Below are 14,804 nucleotides of genomic sequence, written 5' to 3' on the forward strand. Positions count from 1 at the left end.
ATGGAACATCTTTATATACTCAGAGCCACTACCTCAAGATGGAAACTTGGAACTCAAGTGGAAAAGGAGGGGTCTCAGGGTTGGCTGTCCTTACAAAGTATCAACCGAAAAAAAAAAAAAATTGAGCTTGTTGATCTGAATATTTTCGCTGAAGAGATTGACAAATGAAGATGCTTAATGCAAGAAACTAGTTTTTGTTTGGCTTTGTTATGGGGCAGTAGGATTATCTGGGCTTCCCAGGTGGCTCAGTGGTAAAGAATCCACCTGTCAATGCAGGAGACCTGGGTTTGATCCCTGGTCAGGAAGATCTGCTCGGAGAAGGCAATGGCAACCCACTCTAGTATTCTTGCCTGGAAAATCCCATGGATGGAGGAGCCTGGTGGGCTGCAGTCCATGGGGTCACGAAGAGTTGGACACGACTGAGTGACTTCACTTTCACTTTTCACTTTCATGCATTGGAGAAGGAAATGGCAACCTGTTCCAGTATTCTTGCTTGGAGAATCCCATGAATGGAGGAGCCTGGTGGGCTACAGTCTATGGGGTCACAAAGAGTCAGACACGACTGAGTGACTGAGCCCGCATGCAGTAGGATTAGTTATTTATTAATTGTTTTCTTTAAAATTATTATATACTAGGTGTATGCAAGGACATTTATTTTCTTTTAATATTTTTGAAAAATTGCTATCAATGTGAGTACCCAACAATGCAGTGGGTGGATAGATTAAAATATAATATCATTAAACAATAGATTATTATGAGGCCATTAACATATTTTCATAAAGTGCATCTGACATGATAATAAGTGAAAATAATAGGATGAAAAATGTGTAGGTAATATGACGGATCGTGCAATTTAAAACTGAAGGGCCTTGGACACACATGATGCAGTTTCTATAATTATTATAAATTTTTTACCTTGAAACTCCAGGGGAGAAAAGTCTCATTATAGCCAGTGACATGATATTGCCGTTTTGTATTTTCAATAATAAAACTGACCATTTAAATCAGAGATCAGCACACTTTTTTGTAAAGAGCCAGGCAGTCAGTATTTTAGGCTCCTGTGGACATCTGTGTCTATCATCATATGGGCTTCCCAGGTGGTGCTAATGGTAAAGAATCTGCCTGCCAAGACAGGAGACATAAGAGATGGGGGTTTGATCCCTGGGTTGGGAATCACCCCTGGAGGAGGAAATGGCAACCCACTCCAGTATTCTCTCCTGGAAAATCCCATGGACAGAGGAGCCAGGCAGGTTACAGTTCATAGCATTGCAGAGAGTCGGACACAACTGAGCTATCTTTTGTTTTTATGTCTGTCATATACTATTTTTTGTTTTTGCTTTTTTTTTTTTTTTTAGTCCTTTGAAAAATCTAGTAAGTCGTTCTTGGTTTACCAGCATTACAAAACCAGGATGGGGGTTGGATTTGACCTTGAGGGTGTGGTTTGCTGATCCCCGATTTAGACGATTTTATGTCCCCTGTATTTGCTATCCATTTATTAATTCGGAGAATTTGTGACATATTTTCATGTTTGACATTTATGACACACATTTTCCTCAAGTCACTTTAGAAGAGCTATACCAATTCAAACTAGACCTTTCTTAATTTGTTTGTTTTTCATATCTATAAAGGAAAGTGAAATATACATATTACATAGAGAGCCACATTCCCCAAAATGGTAGCCGTCAGCCCATGAGGCTAGAGTAACATTAATTAAAATTTAATGAAATTTAAAATTCCATGCCTTGGGCCCAACAACACCATGTACTGAACCATGCAGATCTAGAACACTTCATTCTAGACAGTTCTACAGGACAACGTTAGAGAAAACCCCAAATAATATACCATATCCTATGGTGAGTTTCGGGTCACCCTCTTTCCTACAGAAAATAAAATTCGTATAGAAGGAGAAACAGGTTCCATGGAAAGATGATAAAATTTAGCGTCGAATGGAGCCAGGAAAACAGACAACGGCTGAAAAATTTCCCCAAGTTAAAAAAAAAAACACATCCTGGCTGTGTGATATCCTGGCTATATGATTCTGGGCAAATCACTCCACTTCTCATTGCCCTCCACCTCCTCAGCTGAAAAGCAAATAGGGTAATACCTACCTGGTGCAGACTATGAGGATTAAACAAGCTTGAGCCTGTGAAAAGGTGCAGTAGCTTTCTAGTTCTAGGAGACAGATGCAATTTTCACTGGCAATGGGGCAATGTTCATAAATTCAGGAAGAACCATTTCTTGCCGATATGGTTAGATTTGGGCTTCTCAGGGAACACAGAAAAATACCTTGCATTTAAGGACTGTCAAAGCTTCTGCTGAAGATTACACTCTGCTTGGGAGAAACAACTGGGACGTCCCCATGACCTGATGCCTTCAGGGACCCTCGGGTTTGGCTTCCCGGTGACTGTTTCTAACCTTTGCCCCGACAGCAAAGAGTTTGGTTTGTCTCAGCCTTTGGGAATTGAGATGCTTGACCTTGGTACTGGTAAAGATTCCCCTCAATCTCTTATCCTAATTACCCTGAGCTGTTGCCTCTGACCCCCACCCACCCCCTCCTCTAGCTGATCTCAGAAGCAGCCCACCTCCCCTCTGGCCCCCAGACTCACTCTTGATCATCTATCCCAGTGGGGACCCATTGGGAAATTACGGAGATTCCATAGGGTGTAGACACATTGTATGAAAGAGATGGGAAGGTCTTTCTTGGCTGTGCCAAGGGACTGTGAGGAGGGGCCAACCAGCTGGAGAACCACGGTGGACTCAACGAGACCTTGAATTCTTCAACCTGCTCTGGGAGTTGGGGTGGGAGTGGGGTACTACATCTCCACCCTAGAGGACCCATCCCCAGCAGAGGAATCCTTGGTCTTTCCTTGCCAACACTGTGATCCCTTCTTCCACATTGATTTTTCGGTCTCCTCCTTCTAGGAATTTGTGGCTATAATCATACCTATTAAAGAGCTTTTAAATTATTATTTCTTCCCCCCACCCCCAGTTAAATGGGGAGAACCACACATTCCTCTCATTTCCTCCTCTTCACAAAGGATAATACAGCCTTGCAAACGAGTCTCCGGCCACAGGCTAGTGATATTTCCCACCATGAGAACACCATGCCCACAAGCACCAACCAAGCATCTTTTGTGAGGCTAGGGTGCCACTTGGATGGCCTGCATATTTTATGTAAGTTATTTTCACACACATTTGCAAAGCTGTGATAGAAGGCAGGCAACCAGCTGTGCCCTCCCTCCCACCCCCCTGCCCCCAACCCAAAGCCCAGCGTCCCATCCATTGGCCCCCCGTCCTGACAAAAGTCTAACAGAGAATGGCTGGGGCAAGGATTCAGAGGTAATGAGCAGAGGGGTTAGATGCTAAGGCAACAGGGAAAGATGGAGACATGCTTGTGAAGATCAGCCTCACCTCGCAGAAAGCCAGAAGGGAGGGTGGTGCGGAGGGAGGGGGAGAGCACTTACATGGGAGGGAAGGTGATTAGACTCAGATTTATATCACAAAACAAAAAAGAGCCACGCGAACGGGCTTACTTGCGGAAGTATATACAAGTGAACTGGGGGCACTGTACATGGAAGATCCCTCCTGGTTTGCCTGGCACAACAGCACGGTGCCTACGGAAGAGAGAGAAAGAGATGGTATCTGGTTTGGGAACAGGCACGCTTGCTACACCTGGGACTCATGGCACCACAAACGAGAAAGGCAGAGAAATGAAAACACAGCCACACCCCCGAGCGTAGGATGGGGACACCCAGGGAAGCCCCCTGCCTTAGTCAGAGGGGTTGGTAGGAGCCCACCACCCAGCCCATCACATGCTCATCTTTTCTTTTTCCAATGGGGTTTGGTGGTGGAGCCTGGTTTCAGATCAGGAATGGAGGCAGCACGGCATACTCAAAAGGGAGCTTTAGAAATATCGGAGATGGGACTTCCCTGGTAGTCCAGTGGTTAGGACTTTGGCTTCTAGTGCGGGGGTGTAGGTTCGATCCCTGGTCAGGGAGTTAATATCCCACATGGCTCAGGGCCAAAAAAATCCAAAACATAAACAACAGAAGCAATATTGCAACAAATTCAATAAAGACTTTAGAAATGGTCCACATCCAAAAAAAAAAGAAAGAAATACCGGAGAGACATGGCCAACAAGCCTGATGCAGATATTAGTTAGCTGTGTGATCTCAGTAAGTCACTGTACCTCTCTGTGCCTTGGGATTCCCATCTGGAAAATGAGGGTGAATATACCTACCTCCAGGAAAGGTTATGAATCGTATGTACTATTGGAGATGTGCTCAACTGAATAAGTGGTAAGCACATGCATTGATTTATTTCAGGAAAATTTTTCCTCTTTCCCCCATTTTAGTTTTTTCGGAATCATTTCTTCAGGGGAAAAGCAGAAGTAAGGCAGGGGAAGAAAATAAATGCAACTTGGCCATCCCTGGGACCCACCCTGGACCCACCGCGGACTCGGGTGAAACCACCTTTGGCTTCTGCATTAACAGTTTCTTCCCTAAAGCTCTGTGCCTTGCAGTGTCTGAGGTGGCTTCCTAAGCCTGTGGACCATGGTGCGCGGCAGTGATCCCTCTCCTGGCCCTGATCTAGAGCAAAGGACCCTGGGATTTTCCTTGCAAAGTGGAATGTTGCAGAGGGGACAAGCAGTGGCATCCTACGGTATCTTCTTGATTTATGACTTCCTGTGGAACGACCACCTGCTCCAAGGATGACCAGGGTCAGGAATCTTTTGGGTTATCGGTCCTGCAATCCTGGACCTGTAATTCTCAAACTCAGATTTTGAGAAGAATGAGAGAGACTTTTGAGGACCTGTAAGCCCCTTGCTCATGATGGATAAGGGCTCCCGTGGTTTCTGTTCTCTTCCATGGCTGGGCAAGGTCAGTTGCCTCCACTTGTTCCTCTTTTCTCCTGTCATCCTTACCACTGGGAAGCCATCTCCCAGGAGAAGCAGCCCTGACTTCCCAACTCACCTATATCCTTGGAGACCTGCCCTAGGAAGAGCTTCCGGAATCCTGTGCTGTCTTTTCCAACGTCAACGAGAGGGGATGAGAACCTCTAGAGTGAGTGGTGTGTGTTTGCCTGCGTGCTCAGTCGTGTCTGACTCTTTGTGACCCCATGGACTGTAGCCCGCCAGGCTCCTCTGTCCATGGGATTCCCCAGGCAAGAATACTGGAGTGGGTTGCCATTTCCTCCTCCTTTGGTGCTCAGGTTTCCAAAGAAAAATATTAAAATGGTGGCAAAAACATATCCAGAAGGGCATTTCAGTATCATGCAGTTAAGGACTTAAGGACAGTTTTCAATACTGTGCTGTGACAGAGTGAAGCCCTCTGGAACACCACACAGATTCTCTCTGGAAAGCTAAATTCTGGAAGTGCATAATGATATTTTCCTCATTTTCTTATGCTGTGGATCCTTAGAAAAAGACAGAAATAACTCTGGATGTTCTCTTTGTAGCAAAAAAAAAAAAAAAAAACTTTACACGATGATTTTGACCTTTGTAAAACAAAATCCATACTGTCACAGGACTTGGTTTTTATTTTATCTGAAAACATTCTCCAATTTAATTTGCAAAGTATTTATTGTAGGTTCTCTTAGTACTTTGTGACCTTTTCTTACAAGAAAGTTTTGAAGTAAAGAAAACCAAAGGAACATAGAAGAACACTGCCACTTCCATGTATTTTTAGGTGCGGGCAGCTAACATGTGTTTATTTAAAAAGTCAAACAGAGAACAGGGTACAAACAGCAGTATAAAGAGTGTGTACCATATGTATACCTATGACTGATTCATGTTGATGTATGACAGAAGTCAACATAATATGGAAAAGCAATTATCCTTCAACAAAAATATATTTTTCTAAAAAAAAGTGTTTATAAGGTCATCAAGGCAGTTTGAGATAACCTATATGGGAAGAGAAACTAAAAAGAGTGGATGTACGTATGTACATAACTGAATCACTTTGCTATACAGTAGAGAGCAATCAGATCAGATCAGATCAGATCAGTCTCTCAGTCGTGTCTGACTCTTTGCGACCCCATGAATCACAGCACTCCAGGCCTCCCTGTCCATCACCAACTCCCGGAGTTCACTGAGACTCACATCCATCGAGTCAGTGATGCCATCCAGCCATCTCATCCTCTGTTGTCCCCTTCTCCTCCTGCCCCCAATCCCTCCCAGCATCAGAGCCTTTTCCAATGAGATACAATGATGTAAATCAACTATACTCCAATAAAAGTTTTTTTTTTTTTTAAGGCACTTTGTGATACAGCGTTGACTGAGCTTTCTAACGAATCTCTCGAACTGAGTCTCTAATCTGCCCCTGCCATCACCCCCAAATATAGACCCACCACTTCCAACTACCAAGAACTGTCTAATTATTGTGCTGATACTGGTATTTCTCAGACTTCTATGCCTCTGCTTATAAATTCCTTAGAATTTAAGGATGGCAGGTATGTTCAATTTATACCAGTATCTACCCATTCCATTATCCATCTATTCCAGTATCCATCCACCCATTAGTCAGGAGAAACCTTTCATCAAATTTCAATAGTATCTTCTTCTATTAGCCTGGGATCTTCTGGGTCATTCTTGACAGTTTCCAGGCAGTTACTACCACTAGGTCAGCCTCGGCAGATGAGATGAAACTTCTATTCCTGCTCTTCTTGTTGTTGTTTAGTGGATAAGTCGCGTCCAACTCTCTGAGACCCTGTGGACTGTAAGCTGCCAGGCTCCTCTGTCCATGGGATTTCCCAGGCAAGAATACTGGAGTGGTTGTCATTTCCTCCTCCAGGGGATTTAGGTTAAACCGTATGAAATTGACTTTTCTTATGTCAAAGATGGTTGAACATTAGCAATTACATGTGGTTCAATTGAAAAAAAAAAAAAAAAAAAGGCTGTCCACCTCAACCCTTCTTCATTGTTTAAAAGTCGCTTCTCTTCCCAGTCCCCAGGGGTTAATTAATTACTCCATCTTCTATGCTTCTATCACACTTCAAAATCTCCCTAGTAGATCCTTTGATATGCTGAATTACAGCTTTTTATTTACATATTGTCCTCAGCTACAGATAATCCCCCTGGATCAGAGCCAAATCATACTCATCCTTTTATCCCCGCGTGTGCATGTTAAGTCACTTCAGTTGTGTCCGACTCTGCGACCCTGTGGACTGCAGCCCGCCAGGCTCCTCTGTCCATGGGATTCTCCAGGCAAGAATACTGGAGTGGATTGCCATGCCCACCAAAGTACCTGGCTCTCAGAGGGATTCATGAATGTGATTCAATGATAATTTTTTAAAGATGTCCTCATTTCTGTTTTCTTTGATAAAAACAGTGCTTTTCCCAGCCAACCTTTCTGTCCCTTGTTGATAGCTGGGGATTTGCATGCCTACAGGTCTCACTTGTCTCCTCCTCTTTTCTGGTCCTTTGAAGGTTGACTCATCCAGTTTAAGTGAAACCTGGGCCGCCTGCTCATCTGTTTCCTGCAATGTTGGTGACTCTATCTGCAACTGGCAGGGACCGGGCTCCGTGTGACCGACCATGATCTTGGGATCACTGGAGCCTTTGGCAAAGCCTGTCACTTTATACTCAGAGTGCCACAAGCACCAGCATCCCAAAGTCTGGCAAGAAGTACATCCCCAGGGCCACTTTCAGGCAGGATTTGGCATCTCCCGCAGGGGCCGGTGAGCCAGGATCCAGACCTCAGATGGGGTAGCTCAATTCTGCTTCTCACCTGGAGATTCCCCACTGTGCAGAGGACAATTTCTGGCCCTTGGAAGGGCAAGAAGAAGCCCAGCGGGAGTGTCTCCTAGCACAGATAGGAAGGAGAAAGTGTCTATATTTTTTTCTCTTTCTCTGCTGCCAACCCTTAGGTGATGAAATTGGACACAAGCCAACTGGAACAAGGGCGCAGTTTCACACCTCCAAGTCATCACACAGGCTGGTCCTTCTCCCTGGAAGTTTCCCTCCCCTGAGGTAACTCCCTTCCCTTCCCACTCACTTCTCCTCCTCCTAGAAACTGGATCTATTTGTCTCCATCTGGCAGGTGGTAAAGAACTTGCCTGCCAAGCAGGAGACATGGGTTCAATCACTGGGTCAGGAAGATCCCCTGGAGAAGGAAATGGCAACCCGCTTCAGTATTCTTGTCTGGAGAATCTCATGGACAGAGGAGCCTGGCGGGCTACAGTCCATGGGGTCACAAGAGTCAGACACGACTTAGTGACTGAACAACAGTCAGCAGCCCAGCAGAGCAATGCAAGGCTCTGCAGATGAGCTCAGAGTAAACCAGGCCCTGGGTCATCTCCATATATTTAGAAGAAAAATGAAAATGGTTATGTATCTTTGGTCTGTATACTTCTGTGGGCAGAGGCAGAATTAATTTACTTTTCATCCCGACCCTATGGTCTGTTGACCAATTTTGTCTTTGCTTGGGAGCATTTCAACCTCAAAGTGTAGCTCACTTCTAGTCTGAGCTAGTCCTGTCAAGTTCTGTGGAGGCTGGCTGCGGAAGAAGGCATGCAGTCATCAATTACACAGTCCTAGAGAGGTCACCCTTGGTTTCTCATCCAGAAAAAAGACACACACACTCTTTGCTCTACTGTAACGGACTGAGTGGTGGTCTCTCAAAATTCATACACTGAAGTCCTACACCTAGTAGCTCAGGAGAAAGCATCTTTAAAGAGGTGATTAAGGTAAAATGAACTTAATTCCAACAACCGATGTCCCCCAAAAAGAGGAATTAGGACACAGACTCAGAGGGCGGACCGAGGGAAGACACGAGTCAGGAGAAGATGGCCATCTACAAGTCAGGGAGAGAGGTCTCAGAAGAAGTCAAATCCTGCCAACTCCCAAATCTCAGACTTCTAGCCCCCAGAACTGTGATAAAATAAATGTCTGTTTTTGAAGAGATGGTACCCAGTCAATGGTACTTTGTCATAATAACCCTACCTTAGCCTTAAGGACAAATAATGAGCTATCGTGAGGGTTCCCTATGAAGGGTCATATAAACATCAAACTTCTGTTCTCTTTAGAGACCGGGGAGATAGCCATGTGGTCCCTGCCAATGGAGGTAACTGCTTCCAACTGACAAATTTATCCAAAGCCCCGAAGGGCTGTAGACGATTTTGGCTTTTATAGTTATGCATTTTTGAACATAGACTAGCATTGAGCTAATCCATGTAAGCATATTTTCACAGCTAATACCTAAAGCTTTTATATATGCCTGAAAGATGAGCTTCTCTGAAGGGTTGTGGGAGCGTTTTACGAACCGAGGTATTTCCATTTAGGCACAGAGGCTGCAGAAAAGGCAGCATGTATGTTTAATTCTTATAAATCAAATCATGTTTTAATTGTGCCAAGGGATTTCCATATTTAAAGGAGCCCTGGAGTGAATCTGCCTATAGTGTAAATAATCCCTCATTCCAATTTATTTAAGAAGTTTTGATTTTCCTATTTAGAAACACCATTTTTTTCTTTTCACTTTTTATTTTGACAAAATTGCAGAGAAAAAGGATAGTACATCAGATATCTGTACAATTTTCTCCCTGATTCTTTATTGTTTAAAAAATGTAATGACTCGCTTCACTTTATTCTCCTGCCTCTCAAATTTAGGCTAATAGAGGATTCTACAGAAAATATTTAATTGACTCAATAAGATAATAAATATACTGGATCCTCATATATTACAGTAAGAGTTCCAAAAACTGCGTATTGAAGACTTGCTATGTGCCAGGCAAACCCTCTCAATCTTTCTTTTGGATTATCCCCTAATTTACCCTATAAGACAAGTACTACTATTATACCCATTTAACAGATGGGGATACTGAGACACTGAGAGTTTTAGCATTTTGCCCAAGGTTACACAGACAGAATTACTGTGGTGCTAAATGCAAAATAAACCAATGGGATTTCTGGACCCATGGACTTAAGGCTAATCTTTTTTTAAAAACTTTTTATTTTGTTTTGGGGTATAGCTGATTAGCAATGTTGTGATAGTTTCAGGTGAACAGTTCAGGGATTCAAAACTAATCTTTTAAATTGGGTGAAGGCAAGCTACAGATTTTTAGCCAAATCTGGCCATATCTTAGCCATAAGCTAAGGATTAAGATTTTTAGCTAAATCTGGCCTACACCTTTTTGTATGGCCATGAGCTAAGAATGATTACATGTTTATGACTGAGGGGAAAAAGAAAATCAGTAGAAGAATAATATTTGGTGACAGGTAAAAATTATATAAAATTCAAATTTTAGTATTAATAAAGTTTTATTGGAACACAACTATACTCATTCACTTGCATCTTATTTATGGCTGCTTTATGCTACAATGACAGAGCTAAGTAATTGCAGCAGAGAACATATGGCCCATAAAGACTAAAATATTTGCTACCTGGACCCCTGTAGGGCTTCCCTGGTGGCTCAGATGGTAAAGAATCTACCTGCAATGCAGCAGACCCAGGTTTGATCCCTGGGTCAGGAAGATCCCCTGCAGAAGGGAATGGCTACCTACTCTACTATTCTTGCCTGGAGAATTCCATGAACAGAGGAGCCTTGAGGGACCTTTACGGAACATGTTTAGGGACCCTTGTTCTAAGGTCTACTTTCTATTTGGAACAATACTACAAATAATTGTCTTTCAGGACAGCCTTAGCCCCTTCCCAGGAAGTGGGCACTAAAAATTTCAGAAGGTATCATTTTATCAATATTTGCCAAAATTTTTAAATGTTCTTTGTTTTGTTAAAAATGAATATCCCCCAAAGAGTTTGAAGACATGTTCTTTTTTTTCTAACACTTCACCCAAATTTCTTTATAATTCATTGTTGTTTGAATGGAACAAGGAGAAATATGGTCCCATAAGGCATTTGTGGAAGGATAACAATTCAAATACAAGAAAAATGATGAAAATAAGCTTTATTGCCTAAGGCATTTGGCCTTCTGGATCATAGGCATCAGTATATAGATAAGGGCCATCTTAGAGCCTTGCTTCTCAAAGGCTAATATGCACTGAATCAATGGGCAGGGCCAGGACACTTTTTAAATGAACTTTCTGATCTAGTAGGTATGCGTCCTGAGACCTGAGTCCTTGCATTTCTACAAGCTCTCAGGGGATTCCAGGATTACCAGCAACGGTAACATGGTAACGAAGGGATGATAGGGTGTATGTGTGTGCTCAGCTGCTCAGTCCTGTTTAATTCTCTGCAACCCCATGGACTGTAGACCACCAGGCTCCTCTGTGTATGGGATTCTCCAGGCAAGAATACTGGAGTGGGTTACCATTTCTTCCTACAGGGGATCTTCCTGACTCAGGGATCGAACCCCAGTCTTCTGCATTGGAAGGCAGGTTCTTTATCACCGTGTCACCTGGGAAATCCAAGAACTATATAAACAATCTTAAATACAGCTGATATTAATAAGACTGATAAGATGACACTGAGTTTCTGCTCCTGGTCCAAGTATGTTCTACAAGCACTGGAACTTTTTTTTCTTATTAAATCCACAAGGAAACTAAGACTGAGAGGCAGAAAAACATCAGACAAAATCAAAACCTGAGCCAGCCTGGCATGACTCTGAAGCTCAGACTCTCTCATGAAACTTACCAACAGTGATACTTGGTTTAGAGTTGATAAAATATCCTCTCTAACCTTGGAATGATAAATAACTCATGCCTGTGTGCATGTGTATAACTCGATTTATTCGTGTCTGACTCTTTGCAACCCTATGGGCTGTAGCCCACCAGGCTCCTCTGTCCATGCAATTTTCCAGGCAAGGCCTGATAAATATTCACCAAACCCATTTCAACAAAACTATGTCTAAAGATTCTGCAGTCATCTTCTGGCTGAAAACACCTGACTCTTCCAGGCTAAAGATGTTATTTACATCTAGAAGCTCCTGATCAACTTGAAGAATCTGTGGTAAGGTTTTAAATCCAACCAAGGAAGTCTGTGGGGAGGTTGTATCTTCTGTAGATAAGAAAAAATCCCACTTGCAAAATAGAAACAAGACATGGAGGAAGGAAACAGAGGAGAAATAGTGAACCCTTAAGCTCAGATAGAGTAGCTGGCAAAGCATGGTTTTAGGAAACTTTCAGGCTTAGTTTTGATCTCTAGCTTTGCTCAGTTTTTTTGGACCTCATCATTTAATAACCTTGAGCCTCCAGTTTTCATATCTGCCAAACAGGGACAAACTATCAATTTCATTGAGTACTGTCGTAAGGATTAAAGTTATCACAAGAAAGGGTTTGGCAAATAGTAGCTAATCAGTAAGTGATCTCAGTAATAATAACAGAAATAGTAATTACTACTATTTGGAATCTCAAAATATGATCTACCGGGGACTTAATTTTGTTCTTTTGGTTTTGTTTGTTTAACAAAGTAGTAGCAAATTGGTAACTACTATTCTATTTTGATTGGGGGCTTCCCTGGTGGCTCAGTGGTAAAGAATCTGCCTGCCAATGCAAGAGACATGGTTTCCATCCCTTCGTTGAGAAGATCCCCTAGAGAAGGAAATGGCAGCCCACTCCAGTATCCTTGCCTGGGAAATTCCATGGACAGTGCAGCCTGGTGTGCTACAGTCCATGGGGTCGCAAGGAATCTGACATGACTTAGCGATTAAACCACAAAAACATACTGTTTTGATCGACCAACAATATAATGCTAAATGTAACAGAATTAATGGAAAACATCTTAAGACTGGGAAGTAACTGCAAAACACTTAGTATCTCTTTCAATTTGCACATTTCATTTACCTATCTCACAGCCTCCTCCTGAAGTATTTTAGGGTGCAGTCTCTGCTCCTGAAAATATTTTAGAGTGCAATCTCTGCTTGGGGTTAAACACAAATTACAAATTGTGCTTTGGCTGGAAACAGTGGCGTCTCTGCAAAGGAGTCAGATGGGTTTTCTCCCTCTCTGCCTCTCATCTTCTGGGGTAAGAACTTCTACGACGCTATAAGAGTCCAAAACACCCAAAAGCTCTCCCTGGTGCCCCCTTCTTATACTTGCTTTCCTATTACAGGACTGGATTTTAGGAGGAACTGGGAGTACTCATGGGATGGTTGTAGAGCTTCATCTTGAATTTCCTTCTTATCCCAGATTAGGTTTAAATCCTGACCTCTTTCTTTTGGTGAGAATAAAAAATACTTAACTTTGAATCTCTCAAAGAGCACATGCAGGCTAAGTTGCTCAGTCATATCCAACTCTTTGTGACCCAAAGGACTGTAGCCCACCAGGCTCCTCTGTCCATGGGATTTTCCAGGAAAGAATTCTGGAGTGGGTTGACATGCCTTCCTCCAGGGGATCTTCCCGACCCAGGGATTGAACCCACATCTATGCCCACCCCCACCTTTACCACTAGCACCACCTGGGAAGCCCCTTTCAAAGAGTAATAAGATACATTTATATAAATATGCCTGTCACACTACACACACACACACACACACACACAGAAGCTGACAGCAAGTACAGTATTTCACCTGGTGAAAATTGGTTTTGAAATGACAGAGAACTAATATAGTGGGTTTCAGTCTTTACAATACCGCATGTATCAATATATCAAACAAACACTAGAAACATACAAATAAACTTATATTTTTCTTCAGAGGAAATATCAGTGATATTGGAGTGTTCTTGTTTCTCAAATGATATTGAGTTTAATACAATTATGAGTGTACATCGATTAACCTTTGCATCAGATTTAAATGTATAACCCATTAACTAATTTAATCTCTCAAAAAAAAAAATAACAGCCGTTGGCATTATTCTTTGAATAATCCTTGTTTAGTTTCCATAATGGTATACAGCTTAATGAAAAACTCATTAGAATGTATCAGGCAGCATAATTAATTCTGGCTGATTCTTTTGGTGTTAATAGCTAATGCAGATGCTGGATTCCATTTTCCATTGGCTTTATTAATTTTTCATAAACCAATATTTTGACTGTAATGGGTTGTAACAGTTCCATAGAAGTTCTGGAATTGCATTAACTGTCATCGATGCTTGTTAGTCTAAGGAGGGTTTTGCCACTTGTGTGTTGGTTCTTCAACACTACATTTTTTAAAAAGAAAAAGGGACCACTTCATTTTATGCTTAGAGAATAAGTATATACATATAATTAACATCAAGTATATTAAACAATATTTGGCCAATATGTCTCTATTTACACAACAACTTCATTGCCTGGGCTAATAACAGTGAACCATAAATTTTGAAGAGAACACTAAAAGTGGAAAGCAAAAAAAAAAAAAAAAAAAACTTAGAAACAATATGGTTTATGACAGAATGGCAGCTCAAGTTAAAACTTAAAGAAAAAATGAATCCATCTCAATTTTTAAAATCTCTGGTAATTTGATTTCTTTCCTAAGAAAAGTTTTTAGATTAAAACTAGGAGACTTTTTATCAGTGTTACAGCTTTGGTTATTGAACAGTATTTTGCTATCCTGGGGTCTAACCCTAACCCTAATTTTTCTAACCAATGTGTTCTTAGATCTCTCAGTCTTTCAGGGTTAATCCACATATACTCCTCATGATTAGACTCCGATTTGTTTTGAATATAGATCTGGGTACTAACTCATCACTAAGTGTTCTTATTTATTTTTAATCAGGGCTTTCAGTAGGTGTGTGTCTGTCTGTGTCTTAGTCAGTCAGTCGTGTCTGACTCTTTGTGACTCCCATGGACTGTAGCCCGTCAGGCTCCTCTGTCCATGGGATTCTCCAGGCAAGAAGACTGGAGTGGGTTGCCATGCCCTCCTCCAGGGGATCTTCTTAACCCAGGGATTGAACCCACGTCTCCTGCATTGCAGGCAGATTCTTTATGGTCTGA

The 14,804-nt window shown here is 42.2% G+C and overlaps 1 protein-coding gene across 29 annotated transcripts in view; it reads right to left on the reverse strand.

The window, feature by feature from the left end:
- Window positions 1-14,804, reverse strand: part of RBFOX1 (RNA binding fox-1 homolog 1) — a 1,703,141-nt gene that overhangs the window by 90,251 nt on the left and 1,598,086 nt on the right. For 26 of the 29 annotated variants that reach the window (XM_044936027.2, XM_044936025.2, XM_044936021.2 and 23 more), the window contains one exon: window positions 3,534-3,614. The exons of the other annotated variants lie outside the window; for them this stretch is intronic. In XM_044936027.2, coding sequence (XP_044791962.1) covers window positions 3,534-3,614 — 81 coding nt within the window. The remainder of the gene's footprint in view (window positions 1-3,533; window positions 3,615-14,804) is intronic. 29 annotated transcript variants of the gene reach the window in all.

Source organism: Bubalus bubalis, chromosome 24 (genome assembly GCF_019923935.1).
Source record: "Bubalus bubalis isolate 160015118507 breed Murrah chromosome 24, NDDB_SH_1, whole genome shotgun sequence".
Lineage (NCBI taxonomy): Eukaryota > Metazoa > Chordata > Mammalia > Artiodactyla > Bovidae > Bubalus > Bubalus bubalis.